The sequence below is a fragment of the Castor canadensis genome, chromosome 5 (genome assembly GCF_047511655.1).
Source record: "Castor canadensis chromosome 5, mCasCan1.hap1v2, whole genome shotgun sequence".
Classification (NCBI taxonomy): Eukaryota; Metazoa; Chordata; class Mammalia; order Rodentia; family Castoridae; genus Castor; species Castor canadensis.
Genome location: NC_133390.1, coordinates 98,074,732 through 98,094,192, shown reverse-complemented (window position 1 = coordinate 98,094,192; position 19,461 = coordinate 98,074,732). Strand labels below are relative to the sequence as shown.

The 19,461-nt window shown below is 35.7% G+C and overlaps 1 protein-coding gene and 1 long non-coding RNA gene across 14 annotated transcripts in view; one reads left to right on the top strand and one right to left on the bottom strand.

The window, feature by feature from the left end:
* Nucleotides 1-13,903, top strand: part of LOC141423296 (uncharacterized) — an 86,171-nt gene extending 72,268 nt beyond the window's left edge. For 7 of the 8 annotated variants that reach the window (XR_012448039.1, XR_012448033.1, XR_012448036.1 and 4 more), the window contains one exon: nucleotides 161-444. This is a non-coding gene — a long non-coding RNA (uncharacterized lncRNA). Of the gene's footprint in view, nucleotides 1-160; nucleotides 1,578-11,951 lie in introns of those variants that run through there. The other variant, XR_012448034.1, reaches the window with a different exon arrangement.
* The window catches only part of Slc2a2 (solute carrier family 2 member 2), a 30,816-nt gene that overhangs the window by 9,423 nt on the left and 1,932 nt on the right, over nucleotides 1-19,461 (bottom strand). The window contains exons 2-8 of one of the 6 annotated variants that reach the window (XM_074073793.1): nucleotides 17,982-18,286; nucleotides 10,594-10,717; nucleotides 7,339-7,601; nucleotides 4,473-4,597; nucleotides 1,893-2,008; nucleotides 848-1,010; nucleotides 184-371 (exon numbers count right to left, since the gene is read on the bottom strand). In XM_074073793.1, coding sequence (XP_073929894.1) covers nucleotides 184-371; nucleotides 848-1,010; nucleotides 1,893-2,008; nucleotides 4,473-4,597; nucleotides 7,339-7,601; nucleotides 10,594-10,638 — 900 coding nt within the window. In that variant the 5' untranslated portion in view covers nucleotides 10,639-10,717; nucleotides 17,982-18,286. Of the gene's footprint in view, nucleotides 1-183; nucleotides 372-847; nucleotides 1,011-1,892; nucleotides 2,009-4,472; nucleotides 4,598-7,338; nucleotides 7,602-10,593; nucleotides 10,718-16,902; nucleotides 17,373-17,674; nucleotides 17,946-17,981; nucleotides 18,287-19,461 lie in introns of those variants that run through there. The other 5 variants (XM_074073794.1, XM_074073795.1, XM_074073789.1 and 2 more) reach the window with 5 other exon arrangements.

Below are 19,461 nucleotides of genomic sequence, written 5' to 3'. Positions count from 1 at the left end.
TTGATTGTTCACATTTTAAAAAGACATTGAAACAAAGTAAGGAAAATTATCAGTTAACAGACATTTGTGTAGTAACACTTGATGTCAGCATTTTAAAAGTCCTCTAGGTATTTAAACTTATTCCTCTTTCCCTGTCACAATTCACTTTGCTTCTTTACAGTTAGAAGATGTTCTTCAACTTACACCATTGACTCCAGAGAACTGCTGAGCCACGTGCAGCATCAGTGCCACTATGATAGGCTGCCGGTAGCTGGAATTGGTGAAGAGTTGAATTATGGAGACTTTCTGTTCACTTGATGCTTCTTCTTTTTCTTTTTTCATATCATTAATATCTTTGGTGACATCATCACTTCCTCTGAGTCTCTTCAAGCCTGCCCCCAAAATGATCAGGTTGAAATAACTCAGATCAAACAAAATAAATTTATTTTTATTATATTCATGAAAGAGCTACAGTTCTGCAAATCCCTTTCTATGATTTAATCACATGGGAGTTGGAAATTCTTTTTTGTTAAATTAAATTCTCTTTAATTTTAAGAAAAGCACAGAATATTTGCCTTTATCTTATGACAGAGAAAATGATGATTCTCGTTATCATAGAATTGTAATGCTTGGAACAGTCTTGTGGAAGCCTTTGGTTAAGTTTAGTACTGTACATGTGATCTTCTGGTTTGAGCTCGAGTGAATGCTTAAAGGTATGAAATGGCATTCACCAATCATATCAAAGTGGTTTGGCACATCCTTCTTATATGTAGTCACTGACTTCATTTGGAAGGCATCAAAACTAATTTCCTGAGCAACTGGTAATTCCAAAACAATAGGAAGATAGAAAAACTAGCTACAGACTTACTTTTCTTTGCTTTGACTTCCTCTTCCAATGTGATATAAAGGTATCTGGGGCTTTCTGGACAGAATAATAGTAGCAGACACTGAAGGAGGGCTGGCACAGCAGACAGGCCAAGCAGGATGTGCCACAGATCATGACTGCCCAGGATAAAGTCTAGGCCAACAATCTGAAAGGATAAGAAGGAAGCATATCAGAGGCATGTACAACACTTTGAGTCTGCTAGTTATTTAATAGTAATTCCTAACAACCTTGGTTCATGAAAGCATAAGATGGAAACTATTAGTGTATCTTACCTTAATGAAATCAGGGACAGTTTGTTTGACAAACAATTCATCTAGGCTTGTTTTCATTAACTCCAATTGGACACTTTAATATAACATTATTCAATCTGATTGCCTAGAGACTATAACTGCATGTTGCTTTAGCTATCAAACATGTTTTTAAAAGCTGGGCTGATTTCCAACCTAAATGTTCAATTGGATGAACCAAGGTTGGTTGGGGCTTTACTTTAAAATTCCTTCTTGATTTCCCAGAATTTTAATAGAATGGAATTACATAGATGAAAAAGTTATGTGATGAGAGCCAGATTTATGATCTTTATTGGAATTGTTTACAGACTTTCTTCTAGATCATCAGGGGTTCCAAAGACTTCTGAGACCACAAGGTAAAAAGAAGGGATACAGTCAGATGAGCAGGAGCTCCTGTGACAATCATCTGCATATTAGATTTCCAGGTAAAATGCTCAAAAAAGAAACAAGGCAGTCAGAATTTTGAAGTTTGTTATTCCATGAAATCTAAATGGAAAATTTTACTTCTGGAATAGTATTGGAAGTTTAATCTCCAGTGCCAATCCTACCAACAACTTCAAGGAGAAAAGTGAGGAGTGGTAATAATTTAAGTTTAAAAGCCTATGTTTCTACAGCACCTCCACTACCACTGTTAGAATTTTTTAAAAATCTGTGCTGATACACAGTGAGAGTGGACAGTCAGGAAGGCAGAGGTCAGATGAAGTAGAAGATGGGTACAGTACGGGATAAGGAGCTTTTACCTGACTTATAAGAATGCCGGTGACAATGGCCAGTTGATGAAGAGTGCCAAGAGCACCCCTGAGCGTGGTTGGAGCAATTTCACCAATATACATTGGAACCAGCCCTGAAATTAGCCCTGCAAGAAACATGAACATACAAATGTTAAAGTGCAGCTAGGAAAATCACAATAACAATAATTTGGTTTAAGTACAACCAGTGTCCTGACTGAAACTCCCCAACTCCCTTGGAAGGAAGAGCTCTTGTCCCAGCCATCGACACAGTTTTTGCAAAAAAAAAAAAAAAAAAAAGTTGATACCCCTTAAATGCTTAGTCATGTATTTGGCAACCCCTCATAGTGTTGTTTTAGTTAGAAAATAGCTCATGTTATTGTTTAGTTTGCCCAATAATGCCTTAGGTTGTCTTGAGAAGAGACTGAAGAATGTTTTAGAAATATTCTTAGTCTGGACTCGAGATTATAGGAAATTAGAACATTAACAGCCAACTTCTTGAGAGAGGTGAGAAATGACTTGCCCACAATCACAGTGCATTAGAGCATTAGCATGAGAACCAAAAGCCTAGCTTAATCTCTGCACGTAGAAGTGTTTTATGGATCACGGTTGGGCTGATGATGGGGGTGAAGAGAGATGGAAGAGGTTAAAGACCTGAAGGAATCCTCCCCAGTTGCTCCAATCAGAGAGACTTAGCTTCTTTATTCCATCCAAATATTAGGAAAGATTTTATTTGATGAAAGGCATTTGGTGCTTAAAGGAACAAACAAAAATAGAAAAGCAGTAGACTGTTCTGTCTTCTGTAGCTTTTTTAAGTGCACACATAATTAGTCATGTTGGGAATGGTGCTGCGTCCAGCCATTTGCTGACAGAGTGTTTGGTGTGGTCTTAAGAATTAAAAAAAAGATCTTCAGAGTTTTCTTCTTGGAGACCAGCATATGGAAGCGGATGGTCATTATGCAAAAGATGCTTTGGGCAATTATCTTTCAAATTTTATATATGACATATAATTCTAATATGTGACCCTATTCAAGGATGTACCGTCTTTGTGTTAATACCCAGTACTATACCTCAAATACAAAATAATACGTAAGCTCCTAGGTTTTAAGTCACAGGAACACATGGTCAAATTATATTTATAATTTTTAGAGGCAAAAATAATTTTTATGGCATTGTGGATTATACCCAGCTCCTTGCACATGCTAGGCAAATGCTCTACCACTAAGCTACATCCACAGCCACAAAACACAATTTTGAAAGTAGTTGTAAAGTCCATGCTGCTTCACAATGCAAGTTCTGCAATATGTTTATAGTGTTTGTTTTCAATTTTGCAAAAAAAAAAAATTGTGATTTTTTTACACTGCATTTTTTTAAAAAGAAAAAGGAAAGAAAGAAGAATCATGATTTGGTCCTCATTCATAGTGTTACTATCTGCATTTTATAGAAACTGAGGCTCAGATTAATTAATCTATATAAGGCCAGGCAGAGAAAGTGCCAGCATTGATTCACTCTGAATCCACAGCTTTTTCATATGTGAGTTGGCTCTTCATCTTGATAAAGCTACCAGGATGTTAAGTTATTTGTATTAACATTGAAAATAATGAAAAGAGACATTTAATTATTAATGTGTGAGTATTTTAGGCTTTTGCTTCAGTTCATCATTGGAGCCACATGGAATTGCAGTCTTTTCTGTAGGTGTGTTAGAAATACTTTCTATGCAAATTCAGTGCCCTCACCATTCCTTCCTCACCCTAGTAGATTAGTGCTTTGAAGGGCAACTCCAATTTATGAAAAATGGGTTAAAAGGTCAGACCATAACCATCAGAACTGAAGATTCATTTGCATTAAGAAGTTAAATATTTGTCCATTTGTTTTACACATTGAATGCCAAGTGGTTGTTTCAGAAAGATTGAAACACTGTCTCCAAGAACTTGCAGTTCAGACATAAAGTTCATAAGAGGGGTACCACTCCTTTATTTTGAATTCTGCTGGCTGTTTCTGCCTGATTCTCTGTCCCTGTAGACACCACTACTTTAATGCTTCACAAAATCATGTCTGCACTCAGACAGGGCTAAGGAAATATGGGATAAGTAAGAGATGGGCCCAGGTTTCCAAGTCTTGTCAGACATGAGAGAAACACAGTCAGCTAAGTCACAGGGGCAGATTTGGGAATCTGAGTTTAGGAGTCTTCTACTGTCTACTGCACCACAAAATAATAGCATTTACTGGAGTCCACCAAATGTCATTCTCACAGTCACCCTGTAGAGTAGATATCATTATCCTCTTCATTTCATTTGTGAAGAATTTGAGAGTCAAAAGTTAAATAATTTGTCTTTGAGATCAGGCTACTAGAAATGATGTTATTGTAGCAGATAGGAATGTAGATAGCATTACAATCCCCACTTAATGGTCTCAGTCCACTGACAGACTATTGCCGTTCCTTCTCTGCTGCCACCCTAGGCTCAAAAATTTCCCTTCATGTTACCACATTGCCTGTAGACAAAATTTCAAAGATTGTGTGTGTGTGTGAGAGAGAAAGAGAGAGAGAGAGAGAGAGAATGAGAGAGAGACAGAGAGAGAAGAGAAACTTACCACAGTAGACTCCTGATATACTTCTTCCTGCAATTATAAGAACATGAGATGGTCCCAATTTGGAAAACCCCATCAAGAGAGCTCCAATTAATGAAAAACTGTTTGCTACCAACAGGGCTTTGATTCTGAAAATTTAAAAAGCAAAGATTATAAATTCAGCATCAAAACTTGATAAAATCATTTTCTTTCAGAGGATGTTGAGATTTTTACCTAAGAAACAATTGTTTTAATTTTGCTTAAAAAGCTAGTTTTTGAACCTTGAACCAAGATTGCTACTTTAACTCATCTGTAGACTAATCTACTAAAAATAAGTAATATTTATGAGAGAAGTTAGCTTTCATACACCTGATTGCCACCTTTAAATAGATGATTCACTTGATGATCACTAATTTGACTTAAGATAACATTTCTGACACTTTTAAAAACAGTTAACTAATTTTTCTACAAGGTGATTGTTTTAAAGAATAATTATGTGGTGATAGATAAATTTAATTCTGTCATTGTAATCCATAACTTGTTTATTTTTTTTCAGTAGTAAAGGTTTTTAGTTGATACAGATAGGAGAACTCTCAAAGTAAATTTCCTTTCCTATCAAGTTTTTGGAAGTAATTAAAACATACTTTTAAAGTATGTTTAAATACTTTCATAATTATAATTATCCTTATTTTAACACTATATGCCAGCATGTTTCCAGAATCTATGAGTTAATGTCAACCAATGTAATATAAATTTTTAAAAATACACAAAAACCTTCATCAAGGTTAGGAAGATATATATGCATATATATATATATATATACTTGTATATACTTATATGTATATACATATATGCATGTATATATATGAATAAAATAAAAGAATCCGAATGAACAGGTATGAAAAAAAAAACTAACTTATTTTGTGGTGGGGTTCAAACCTAGGCTCTCACACATGGAAGGCAAGCAGTCTTCCACTGAGCTACACTGAGTGTAGCCCTGTGAGTTCCATTTACTATATATACCTTCTTTAACTTGTGGTAATATGGATGGCATAGATCACGGTCTTGAATTACAAGTATGCAACTTCTGGAAGAATTGATCTTGGAAGCCCAAATCTATAAAAATGGTTGCCATAGACCTCTACTGACTATGTCACACAATTGTGAGGAAAGTTTTTTTAAGAAACTGATGGAAGGAATATACTTTTATTTATTTAGTGGAGAAGTGGTCATGGCAGTAAGGATAATCATGTTGTTTCTCGTGACTCTCCCTGTAAAAAGATAGTTTTATGGGACACACTGAACTCTGTCTTAATTCTTAAGTTGAAATGATGAGTTTTATGGCTGTTTTCAAGGGAGATAAATCTTTTACTGAGAGTTAGAAGAAGTCTCACTTTCCTTTACAAATAATAGGTCATTTGAGATCATTTGGGTCATTTGAGATCGTTTGCAGTCATAAGACTGCAGAGGATATGCTTTTGGGCTTCATTACTAGGATCCTACTTAAACGTTATGGGTAAGTCATTAAACTGTCAGAAACTCATCTCTGAATGGGGGACAGGGCTTTTAAAATTTTCTTTAGGGATGAGAAGTAGCTTCTAAAAGAATTGTTCATATTTTAAAATTTAGTTTTGCTTAATTTGATTTGCTTTAGAAATAATCTAGAAAATTCTCCATTTACTATTTAAACCAATTTGGTACAAGTTGAAATGATTTTTAGTTTTTAAATGATGAAAGTCAGTTTGTTAATTCTGTTTTTTTTTTACTTATTCTGATTTAAAGTTCAACCAAACACTAGTTAGTTGATAACAATGTAAGAAACTGATTACTTTCTTTTATTGTGATGGAAACTCCTTTCAAATAACAAAAATAAAACTTAGGTTACTATGATACCCTTTAACTAAGAAAACTCCTTATAGTCTTACTATATAACTTTCCAGTACAAGAGGAAGAAATTATTAGAATTTTAATAACTAGAGAGCTAAAACTATAATTTATAGTAGGAATTATAAAAATGGCATGACTTATCATCCAGAATTATTAAGCTAGTTACTATACTTTTACTTACTCCTTCAAAAGTTGTGCATTTCCTAAATTTGCCATATGTGTCATCTATTATTTTTATCATGAGAATGAAAGAAAATTAATACACAAAAGCTGGGCTCAAACATCAAGAAATAAACCTAAGGAAACATTTGATTTTCTAGCTTTATTTCTTCCCTTTATAGGGTAGGAAACCCCAACAGCCTTAGTACATCATATGACTAAATGCAACTCAAGGGTAAAGGAGCTCCACTGATATTTTTAAGCCAAAACAAACATGTAATAGAAGCTGGAGTTGAGAAATGCTTCATCTTGCTTCATCTCTAGTAGATACTTTGAGATAGCAGTGACAGGAGCAGCTAGGAACCCCTAGCATGGGGCTACTGGCGATTTTGACTTGACCTAACAACTTGACTGATCCAAATTCCAGTTTCTAAGTTAAAAATGTAACCTTGATGTCTGAAAAATGGCGTGATTTGATGAAGTAAACAACGGGTTCACAGATTAAAAATTCCAGTGTAGGCTCTTCTACTGAGTTTCTGCATTGACCATTTGTGTAATGGTTTCCTAACACACTTTATAACTTACAAAGCCAGAAGATCAAGGTGATTATCTAGAGATGTACACCAAAACACGTTTTCTGTAAACGCCTCCATAATTAACTAGATTAGTGAAGCAGCATTTGCTACTGATTAGGTCTAACATTTATCTACTTCATAGGATTATGAGTTGAAAAAAACAATGCTGAGACTATTCCATAAAAGGAAAGATGGCATCTTTCTAAACAAATTCTAACATAGAAACACTAAGGGTTCTGTGTTTATGCTTATTTATGAAATTTGCCTACCTTCCAAGCTTGTCTCCAAGCCACCCACCGAAGAATGATGCAACCATGCCACCAACTGCAAAGCTGGACACAGACAGGGACCAGAGCATGGTGACTACACCAACAGATGTCACAGTCTCTTCCTCACCCCAAGGGGTTAGTATTAGGTCTGCTGGTGGTGTGACTGAGGGCAAAGAATCTGTCCTGTTGATAGCATAGTTGTTGGTAGCCTTTCGGTCGTCTAGTGGAACACCCAAAACATGTCTATAGTGGGATATTATTATCTGAGAACATAAAATAAACATAAATCCAGTATTTCAAATGTTCTATATATTTTTGTTCATTTTCCTTTAGAATGTTTGTTAGGTATTTAAACAGGACCATTCCAAATACATGTGTTATAAACATACAAACATGGATAGATTTATTTATGGTTGACCATATCCTATAAAATAGAGGTCACAAATCCAGCCTAAAGAAACCAGGTAGGAACAAATGAGTGAGAAGGCATGGAGTATCTTAATGAACAGGGAGCTCTGAAATGCATTCTCTACTACTTGGGATATGATGACAAGTGCTTAGCTTGTGGAAGGGTAGTATTTGGCCCACCTAAATGAGGAAGCTATAAAGGCAAAACTGTGTTGGATTACCTATAGTTTTTCAAATAGAAGCCAGAAATCTGGGTTTGTTTTTTTTTTGAAAAATGTTTCAAGTTTTAATTGTTGGAAAGTATCTAAATTGAAAATAAAAAGATGTGTTACCTCTGCACAGCAGAATTTAAATTGACTTAAATATTTTAATAGAAGCATAAAAGAAAAAAGATTGGCAAAGATAAAATGAGAGTAAAAAATTAAGGTAGTATTATACAAAATTCAAATACTAGGTGTTGTATACTTGGTAGAGGGGAGATAAGAGTTTAGCCATAAACTTCCTAGCAGATAATGCAAAGTGAGAGAAACAATCAAGTCTATGATTGAAGGATTTCAAAGATAAAACAACACAGTGGACCCTGAGAAGCTATGAAGACTTCTGTGATCCTCACTGAGTTCAGTGCACAAGAGAAGGAACAGTGTTCAAAACTAAGTTTCACAGAGCCATATTTTATAATGCACTTTGGTAGAGGCAAATAGGATACCAAAGTATAATTAAGTAGAAGCACATGCTTCAGACCATCTTTCTCCCACATTCTTCTCAGTGATGGTTTGATCACTGTCCAGCTACAGTGAGCTGGAAGGGCCCTCTCTGACAAGGATCTGGATTATAGCTGTTCTCTGTCACCAGTTATGGCTTTACCTGTTAGGTAAAGCCAGTTGGGTAATAGGGAAAATTGACATTCTCTAATAAAAGAGCTCTGATCAAGACTTTTGCCTTACTAGATGGCTGCTCCGTATGGATAAAATGCATGGAGAAAAGGCTTGAAGGGAAATCTAAAATGTTCTTAGCAGTTTGTTCTATAGTATAGAAAAACTGTGGGTGATTTTTCTTATGTTCTCTGTAATAGAGATCTATGATTTTCATAGCTGTAAAAATTTTAAAATACCGTAAAATAATTCAAATTGTCATTCAATTAATAAACAAAAAATGGAAGACCTGAATGGCCATTCTTATTTAATGATGTTTAAATGGCTCTTTAAACATAGAAGGAAGGCCCTGCAGAGAGGACACTAACCTGAATGTCAGTAGGGGGGTTCCTGTTTTCAACTCTGGCTCAGGGACATGAATTGAAGGAGGGGAGATCTACATTTTCCTTCTAAGACTGGAAAGGATGGCTTAAGTAAGAATATGAAAAGGTATTCCACAAAAATAGGAAGAGGCTGGGTACTGTGGCTTAAACCTGTAATCTCTTATTCAGGAGGTGGAGAGTCAGCCGATCATGGTTCCAGGCCAATCTGGGCAAAAAAATCAGTAAGCCCGCATCTCAACAAAATATGCCTGATGTACTGGTGCACCTGTCATCCCAGCTATGCACGAGACCATAAGTAGGAGGATTGCTGTCTGAGGCTGGCCCTAGGCAAAAAGCAAGACCCTATCTGAAAAATAACATAAAACAAAAAAAGAAAGAGAAGGAGGAGGAGAAAGGAAAGGGAGAAGGAAAAGAAGGATGTTCCACAAGCTACAGTCATAGTGATGATGAGCTGAACGTTAAGCAGCCTGCTAAACTGGCACATACTGTCGTCAACCACAGAAAAAAGATTTGACCCTGGTCTCTGACCCCCAGCATTATTCCCTGGATCTTAGCTAGAGTGAGACCTGTCATATTTCTGATGATGTGCATCTAATGGCTGCATATCTTTTGGCCTGGGAGAGTCCTTTTCAGGTAATGCATAGTGGCCAGCACACATTTCACACATTAACACTGCAGTATCTTGCATTGTCCTTGGGTGTCAATACTGTAAGAGAAGCAGATTAAACATGATGGATTCACAGAAGGCATCCAACAAGAAAAATGCTTGTTCCTTTACCTTATGACATCCCTTCCCCACCAAAGTGCTTTCTCTCTCTCTCTCTCTCTCTCTCTCTCTCTCTCTCTCTCTCAACACATTACTGAGTTCCTGTGCCTGATACAGGCAATAGGAAGAGGAACAAGACATCAATCCTGTGACTTCACAAGACTGAGTTAGAGCATAGGAGAATTAAGTACTGGTTTCCCCAATAATAGGTGAGAGGTGCTGAAAAGAATTAGATCCCTTTCCTGGGTAGGGATCACACAAAATAAATGAGAAAAATGGTAGAAATTATGTGATTAAAAAATTATGCAAATATTCATAATGGAGAAAACCCAGTTTTTTTGGTGAATGACCTACAGAAACAGGAATGGGAGGAAGGAATATAATTCTTTAGTGTTAGGGCTCCTAAAGTTAGGGAGAGCATATGTTAAAGTGCTTGATGCAAATAAGTAGGTATTCAATAAATGTGCACTGAATAAAGCACAATGTGATCTCGTATTCCCAGGCATTTTCCATTTGTCCATGGATAAGGGTTGAGACTGAAGGCTGTAATGTTCTCTTATTTTTAAACATTCCTGAGCACATGGAATTCTAGTTAGGGTTTTCTGTGAGCTCAGCAAACAGCAGAGCCAGAGATGAAGTTATTTATTACTCATCTTTTCTGTGAGAGTTGTTAACTGAGAAGTCAAGGCCAAGTTATCAGCTTTGGAATCATGCACATTGTACTTAGCAGGCTAGGATTACCTCATGTCTCCCACGTGGACAGCCTTTATCTCCATGGGTGAGGAATGTATGCTACCCTCACACAGGAGAAACTGATAGAACTTACCCCCAAAAGAACTTGTACATTTTTCACTTGCCTCTTGAGGTGCATTGATCACACCAATGTCATATCCAAACTGGAAGGAACTCAGCACGGCAGTGAAGACAGTGAAAACCAAGGTTCCAGTAATCTGGGGATGAAACACAGAGCTGGGAAAGTGACACTACACAGTTTAAGTTACCCAACATCCCATCAGGGTGTGACATGAACTTCTAGCAGGCTCCACAGGCTGGCTCTTTACCCTTGATACACATTTACTATATGCCCTGCACTTGGTCAGATGTTATTCATACAAGAATGTGAAAGCCGTTCATCAATTCATCATTGTCTTTATAGTGCTAGAACTGAAATAAGCTTGAAAATTTTTTTTCCAGGGGAGGAATCAAATATCCTTTTACATATATACATTTTAAGATTAAAAATCAGAACTAAGAACTAGAATTGCTGCTAAAGGAACAAAACTGCCAAGATAAAAACATATAAATTCACATACAAGGATATTTAGTACAGCATTATGTGTGTGTGTGCGTGCAAGTGTGTGTACAATAGCAAAAATTACACAATGAGCCTAAGTGTCGTTCAGTGGAAAATGATCAATAGATTCAGATGCACCATGATACATACGTCAGATATATTCAACATGCTATGTAGCAGTTTAAAAGAATGATGTGATTGTATATACTGACTTATTTTTAAGTGGCAAAGGAAGCTTTTAATCAATTTTTAAAGGCTTAAACATGAATGTTCATTGATTTGTACATGTAATTCACAGAATGTTTTCTTGAAGAATAAACATCAAGATAGTGACCTTTGAGAAGGAATGTGAGGTTGGAGAAGGGTGGTAAAGGAATATTTTTTCTTTTATTTGCAGTATTATACATTTTATGACAAATATTTCATGCATAAGTATATAATTTAAAATTTTAAATAAGTAGCATGGAATAAAATGAGCATATTTTTTGGATGAATAAATGAATCAAATTAGCATGGATTCCACTTCCCATTCTTAATCTGAGAATATGCCACACAACTCACTTCCCCTATAGGAGCTTCAGATTTTGTCTAAATTGTAAAATGATTGTAAATCTCTCCCATTCTAGCATGAAGACTCGCTAATTAACTAGAATCTTTAATTCCCAAAACAAAGCTGGAGATCAGAAATTTTAGACTGTCATCCTCAACAAACTACCCTGAGAACTCTAGAAGTTATTTAGTCCAGTTGCTCTAAAATCATATCCTATTCAGAGAGGTCATTACATGTGGAGCTCCAGAGGCTCACACCAGATCTTTTACAAAATTGGAATTGAGGTGGCAATTGGAAATATGCAGATTTACAAATCTCCCTCTCTTTTCATTAATTTTAGGTGGCATTTTTGTGAACTTTTCCTTCTAGCAACTTTGTTCCCTGAAAGAAAGGACTTCAAGCCGACACAAAAGATATGATATAATATATAAATATATATGGTCAATGACCTTGAAGAGGATTCAAACAAATAGATGAATGAAATAAGGGGAAGTCAATTTGACATTGGGCAAGAAAATCAGCAACATGGATGAAAAATTCAGTAAGGAAATTGAGATTCTGAAAAACAAACAAAAAGATGAAAATGTTGGAAGTGAAAAACTCAATAAAGCAAACAAAAATACGGATGAAAGCATCAGCAATAAACTAGATCAAGCTTAAGAGAGTATCAGAGATTGAGGACAAGGTTGATGAAATATTACATTCAGAGAGCAAAAAGAAAGAAAGGAAAAAAAACCAAGCAAGACCACCACTTTCCAGAATGCTAGGTCATGATCAAAATACCAAATCTACAAGTCCATGGGGTGGAAGAAAGAGCTGAGATAAAAAAGTAAAGGCATTGAAAAGAAAACCTATTCAATGATATTGTATCAGAAAACTCCCCCCCAAACAGAAAGAGATAAGAATATTCAAATATATGAGGCATTTAGAACCCCAAAATAGACACGACCAGAAAATAACTTTTTAACATCATATTATACTTAAAATGTCAAGACCATAGAACAAAGAATATTGAGAGCAGCAAGACAAAAATGCCAATTTACTTACAAGAGGCAAACTAATCAGAATTACATCAGACCTCTCAGTAGCAACCAGAAACATATGGAATGAAATATTTCAATCCCTGATAGTAAGTAACAAACAACTAAGAGTACTATATCCACCTAAATTCTCATTTAGATGTAAAAATAAAGACCTGAGATAAGCACAAACTAAAGCTATTTGTGGCCACTAAGCAAGCACTGCAAAAGATATTTAAAGGAATCCTACACATAGATGAGGAGTAAAGACAGTTATAAAAACTAGAGCTCAAGAAAGAAAAATTTCATGACAGGAATAGATGGACACATGAGAATTAGGAAAGAACGAAACATGTTCAACTCAGTAGAGAATTAAGATGAATAAGGGAAAAAGAAAAGAATACACAGTAATTAAATCAACCAGGAAAAAACCCCAACAGGAATCAGAAAATATCTTTTAATAATACCCCTAAAGGTAAGTAGTCTTAACTCTCCAATTAAAAGAAACAGAATAGGACTGGGCATGGTGGCACATACCTGTAATTCCACCTACTCAGGAGGCAAAGATCAGGAGAATCATGGTTTGAGCCCAGCCCCTTATCCTGAAAAAGTGAGACCACATACCAGCTGGGCATGGGGATGTGTGCCTGTGATGCCAGCTGCATGAGAGGCATAGCTAGGAGGATCATGACTTAAGGATAGCTGCAGACAAAATGCAAGAACCCACCTAACATCTAAAGAAAAAAAGGCTGGGTTCATGGCTTAAGTAGTAAAGCATCTGCTGATCAAACATGAGTTCAAACCCCACTGATAACCCCTCTGCCCCCCAAAAAATAAAAACACAGACTGGCTCATTGTATTTAAAAACAAAATCTCCGTATTTATTGTCTGCAAGAAAAACACCTTACCAGTAAACATAGACGAAAAGTAAAAGGATGGAAGATAATATACCAAGTAAATGGAAGACTGGACCAAGCAGGAGTAGCTATGCTCATCTCTGGCAAAGAAGGTTGCAAGCCAAAATCAGTCAGAAGTGATAAATAAGCTCATTATACATTAATAAGGGGAACAATCCATCAGGAAGTTATAGTGCTTGTAAGTACATATGCACCAAATATTGATACACTCAACTTCATAAAGGAACAGAGAGGTCTAGATAAAATAACTGTGGATTACTTCAGTTCACCACCCTAACCAATAGATAGATCATCCAGACCAAAAAAAAAAAAAAAAATCACCAAACTTTATAGTTAAACTGCTCCATAGATCAAAAGGACTTAACAGACATCTACACTTGCAAAATATGCATCCTCAGCAGTCCATGGAGCACATTTTAGGCCATAAAACAAATCTTAGCAAACGCAAAATAATTAACATAATTTCTTTTATCTTACAAAATCCTAATGAAATAAATATGAAGAAATCAATATGAAGAGAAACTATACAAATCCATGGAGACTGAACAATATACTTTTGAATGATCAGTGGGTCACTAAAGAAATCAGGGAGGAAATTAAACACATTCCTAGAATCAAATGAAAATAAGACTTCAACAATGCAGCAAGGGAAGTGTTAAGAGGGAAGTTTATAGCTATGAGTGCTGTAAAAAATATAGAGCTCTTAAGTAAATAATGTAATTATTCACCTCAAGCTCTTAGAAAAATAAGAACAGGCTAAATGCAAAATTAGTAGATAGAAATAATAAACATCAGGGCAGAAATTAGTGAAATGGAGACTACAAGAACAATACAAAGAATCAATGAAACAAAGAGTTGATTCTTTGAAAAGGTAAGATTGACAAACCCTTAGCCAAACTAACCAAAAAGATAGAGAAGACACAAATTAATAAAATTCAAAATGAATATTATAACAGATATTCCTGAAATCCAGGACCATTAGGGAACATGACTCCTATGCAAATCAAAAAATGTAATATAGCACATAGAATCAGAGACAAAAATCACATGATCTGCTTTATACACACAGAACAAGCTTTTGACAAAATCCAACATACCTTACATTCCAATAAACTGGAAAATTTGGAAGAAATGGATAAATTTCTAGACACACATGACCTACCAAATTTGAACAAAGAGGATGTAAACCACCTAAACAGATCCCAGACTTTTTATATAACAAGCAATGAGATTGAAGAGTAATAAAGATTCTCCCAACAAAGAAGGCCAGTATCAGATGGATTCACTGATGAATTCTACCAGGCATTTAAAGAAGAAATAATACCAATGCTCCTCTAACTATTCCATAAAATAGAAAGGGAAGGAGTTCTACCAAACATTGTATGAAGCCACTATTACTCTGATACCAAAAACTGATAAGAACACAACAGCAACAACAACAAAAAACTATAGAACAATTTTCTTGACACAAAAATTCTCAAATACTTGAAACTGAATTCAACAACCTACTAAAAAGATCAGACGTGATCAAATTGGTTTCATTCTAGGGACACAAGGATGGTTCAATATACACAAATCAATGAATGTAACACAGCACATAAAATCAGGGACAAAAATCACATGATCACCTCAATATTTGTAGAACAAGCCTTTGATAAAATCCAACATATCTTCATGATAAAAACTCTGAAGAAACTAGGAATAAAAGGTATGTACCTCAAAATAATAAAGGCTGTATATGAGAAACCTATAGACAACATTGTACTAAATGGGGAAAATTGAAAGCTTTTCCTCTAAAATGAACAAAACAAGGGTGTCCACTCTTTCCACTCTTATTTAACATGGCTCTTGAATTCTTAGAGCCATAAGGAAAGAGAAAGAAATAAAAGGGATGGAAATAGGGAAATAAATAGGGAATGAAGAAGTCAAATTACTCTTATTTGCAGACAATATGATCCTATTCTTAAAGGACCCCAAAACTCCACCAGAAAAACTCTTAGATCTGATAAATGCTTTCAGTTAAGTAGCAGGACATAAAATCAACATGTAAAATTTGATAGGTTTTCTATACACCAATAATGAACAGGCTGAAAAAGAAATCAGGAAAACAATCCTATTCACAATAGCCTGAAAAATAGAATAAATCCAACCCTGTACAACAAAAACATCTTTCCTGAAGAAAATAATTGAAGACACTAGAATATGGAAAGAACTTCTATGTTCATAGATTAGCAGAATTAATATTGTGAAGATGACCAGATTACCAAAAGCAATCTCCAGGTTCAAGGCAATCCCCCCTCAAAGTCCTAATGACACTCTTCAGAGAAATAGACAAACCTTAAATTCATATGGAAGCACATAGAGACCTGAGTAGCCAAAACAACACTGGGCAAAGGATCAGTGCTGGAGTATCATAATACCTGACTTCAAATTATACTACTGAGCCATAGTAACAAAAGCAGCATGAAAACAGACACATAGAACAATGAAATACATTAGAAGATCCAGAAATAATCCCATACAGCTTCAGTCATTTGATTCTTGACAAAGGCACCAAAAACATGTTGGAGAAAAGACAGCCTCTTTAACAAATGGTGCTGGGAAAACTGGATACTCTTGAGTAGAAGACTGAAACTAGATTCCTATCTCTCAACCTGTACAAAAACCAATTCAAAATGGATTGAAGAGTATTATGTAAAACCTGAAACTTTGAAACTACTAGGGGAAAACACTTCAAGATATAAGCATAAGCAATAACTTCCTGAATAGTACTCCAATGGCTCAGGAAAACAGCAAAAAAACTGACAAATGGGATTGTATCAAATAGCTTCTGAACAACAAAGGAAATAATTATAAGAGTGAAGAGACTAATGTCAGAATGGGAGAAAAGTCTTTGAAAGCTGTTCGTCAACAAGGGAATATTATCTACAATGTAGAAAGACTTCAAAAAATTAAAAACCAAAAGAAGAAATACTCCAATCAATAAATGGACAAATGAAGAAACAATTCTCAAAAGAAAGACAATAAAAAATGGCCAATGAATATATGAAAAAAATGTTCACCATCCTTAGCCATAAAGGAAATGCAAATCAAAACTACACTGAGATTCCATCTCATCTCAGTCAGAACGTCTATAATCAAGAAAACAACAACTAATGCTAGCTGGGATGTGGGTAAAATGAGCCCTTATACACTGTTAATAGGAATGTAAATTAGTTCAGCCTCTATAGAAATCAGTATGGAGGCTCTTCAAAAAACTAAAACTAGAACTACCATATGATCCTGCTATATCTCTCACTCCTCTGTATATACCTGAAAGAGCCAGTATCAGCATTCAGTAAAAATATATGCATACCTGTGTTTGTTGCAGTATTGTCTTCAACAGCCAAGTCATGGAATCAGTCTAGGTGCCCATCAGCAGAAGAGTGAATATTGAAAATGTGATCTATCTATCTAAATATATGTATTTATAGATAGATAATGAAAATGTGATACACACAGTGGAGTATTATTTAGTCATGAAGCACATCAAAATTATGTCATTTGCAGGAAAATGGTTGGAATTGGAGATCTTTATGTTAAGCAAAATAAACCAGAACCAGACGGACATATATGGCATGTTTTCCCTCATATGCAGAACCTAGATTTAAAAAAAGACTTGAAAGTAGAAGAAGAACAAGTTGAGGAGGAAGTATGGGCCAGTGGTAGGACAAAGCGGGAGAAGACAGGGTAAAAATCTTTAAAGTACATAGTATGTATGTATGTATGAAAATGCCATAATCTATTATTTTGTACAATTAGTAAATACTAAGTTAAATAATAAACAAGGAAAAAAGATTATATGTGTATATACTCCCAAAGAAGTATGCATACACATATACATATGTCATATAACATTTACTATATGCTTATTAGAAATAAATAATATATAAGCATATTCTGTACAAAATGGGCCCATGCACACATACGTACACACTATAGGGTATATGATGTATAAGATCATGAGATATTTTGAATTATCCTTTAAAATGTAACTAGACATTGAAAACTCCTTTGCTCAGACAGCCAAAGTTAAGATGGGGTTCCATTTACTTGATGAGTGGTTTCTCCTCAGATCCTTCACCCACCTCAAGTTGTGTCCTAGGATAGGAATTTCAGCAATTTTCAGGTAGTAAGCCGCAGCAGCAGTAATGGGTCCAGGTACCTTGGGAGGGCTTTAAGCTACTTGCCTCATACTCTCCATCACTACAATTTGATGTGAGGTGCAGTGCAAACATAGCAGCAAAGCCCAGTACGCAGTATTTATGTTACTGCACACCTGCCCACTGCTGTAAACAGATTATGTTATTTACTCCTGGTGTTACTTTTTTGTTGCTACTGTAACAAATTGCCACCAATTCAGTGGCTTAAAGAATATAAACTTATTTATCTTACAGTTCTGTAGGTAAGAAGTCCAGTATGAGTCTCAGCAGACTGAAATCAAAGTGTTAGGAGGCTATGTTCCTTTCTGGATACTGTAGAAGAAAATTTGGGTTGATGGCAGAATTCAATTCCTCCTGGTTGTAGGATTGAGCTCTGTGTTTTCATACTGGCTGTAAACTGAGGGCCATCATTCTTAGCTCCAGAGGCCACCACATTCCTTGGCTAATGGTGTCCTCCATCTTCACAGCCAGCAATGGCAGGTCAAGTCCTTCTCACGCTGTATCTCTCTGATGCTGACAACAGCCCGGAAATTCTTCCTTTTTAAGAATGCATGACATTAGATTTGACCCCTCTGGATAATCCAGGAAAATCTCCCCATCTCAAGTTTCATAACCTTAATCGTATCTGTAATGTTTTCTATGTGCCATCTATGTGACTTGGCACTAGACTTGGTCCAGGGAAGTTTTGTTATGAGAGGGAAAATTTCTAAAAACTACTAATTCTGAAAAAAAAAATCCCATTGTCCTTTATCTATTCACTGTAATGTCTAAGAGGTTAGCATAGGATGGGTATATAAGAAAGAGTTAATGAAAGTAGGGAGAACTTAGGGCCTTGCTCAGTCCAGGTTTGCATGTTCTCTCAACAACACTGTCGGTAGGAATTCTCATTATCATTTCACACATATATGGAAATGGTAAGTTGGTTGTAGAAAGGCCATATACCAAGGAAATGGCAGATCTTCAAGCCTTTTCTCTAAACTTCTTCATATGCTACAAGGTATAACCTGGCACTTTTAAAACATCTACCATCACTTAGTGCTTTAAAATATGTTCTGGATAAATGTGAAAAGGTAGAATGGGCAAATAGCTGAACATTAACATAAAACAAAATGTGCTCATTTTGTGGCTTGGAGGTCAGATGTGAATAGGGAAAATGTAGGTGTGGAAATCAGAGAGTTTAAAAAAGGGCCCTAGATAGGCAACCACTATCCCTTAGCTTCAGTTTCTTTGCCTATAAAACGGTTATGCACAGGATTATTTAAAAAGTAAGTAAGGTAATGTTGTCTTCCTTTAAACATAAAAGGCATGTGAGACGCATCTCTCCTCACATTGTTATCATCTTATTAATTGCTCCTATCAAACAACCATTTGTCAACTTTTCATATATCACCAGTAATCTTTGCAACAATACTATAAGGTACATGGAATTATTCCCATTTTACAGCTGGGGAAAGCAGGCTCAAAGTATTAAGCGGCATGCCTGACACAACACAGCTAGTCCATGACAGATACCTTAGTGTGGGATCTCAGCTGATGTTCTTAAAACCTCATTGCTTAATAAAAGAATAGATTTTTCAGCAACTATTGATTGACCAGGTAGGAAAAAATCCTATCCACTTTCCTTTAATACACAGTATTCCAAAAAACATGCCGAAGGTGATTTTGCACCCAACTTTAGAAAAGGCCAGGGGCTTCTCAAGACAGAATTTTCA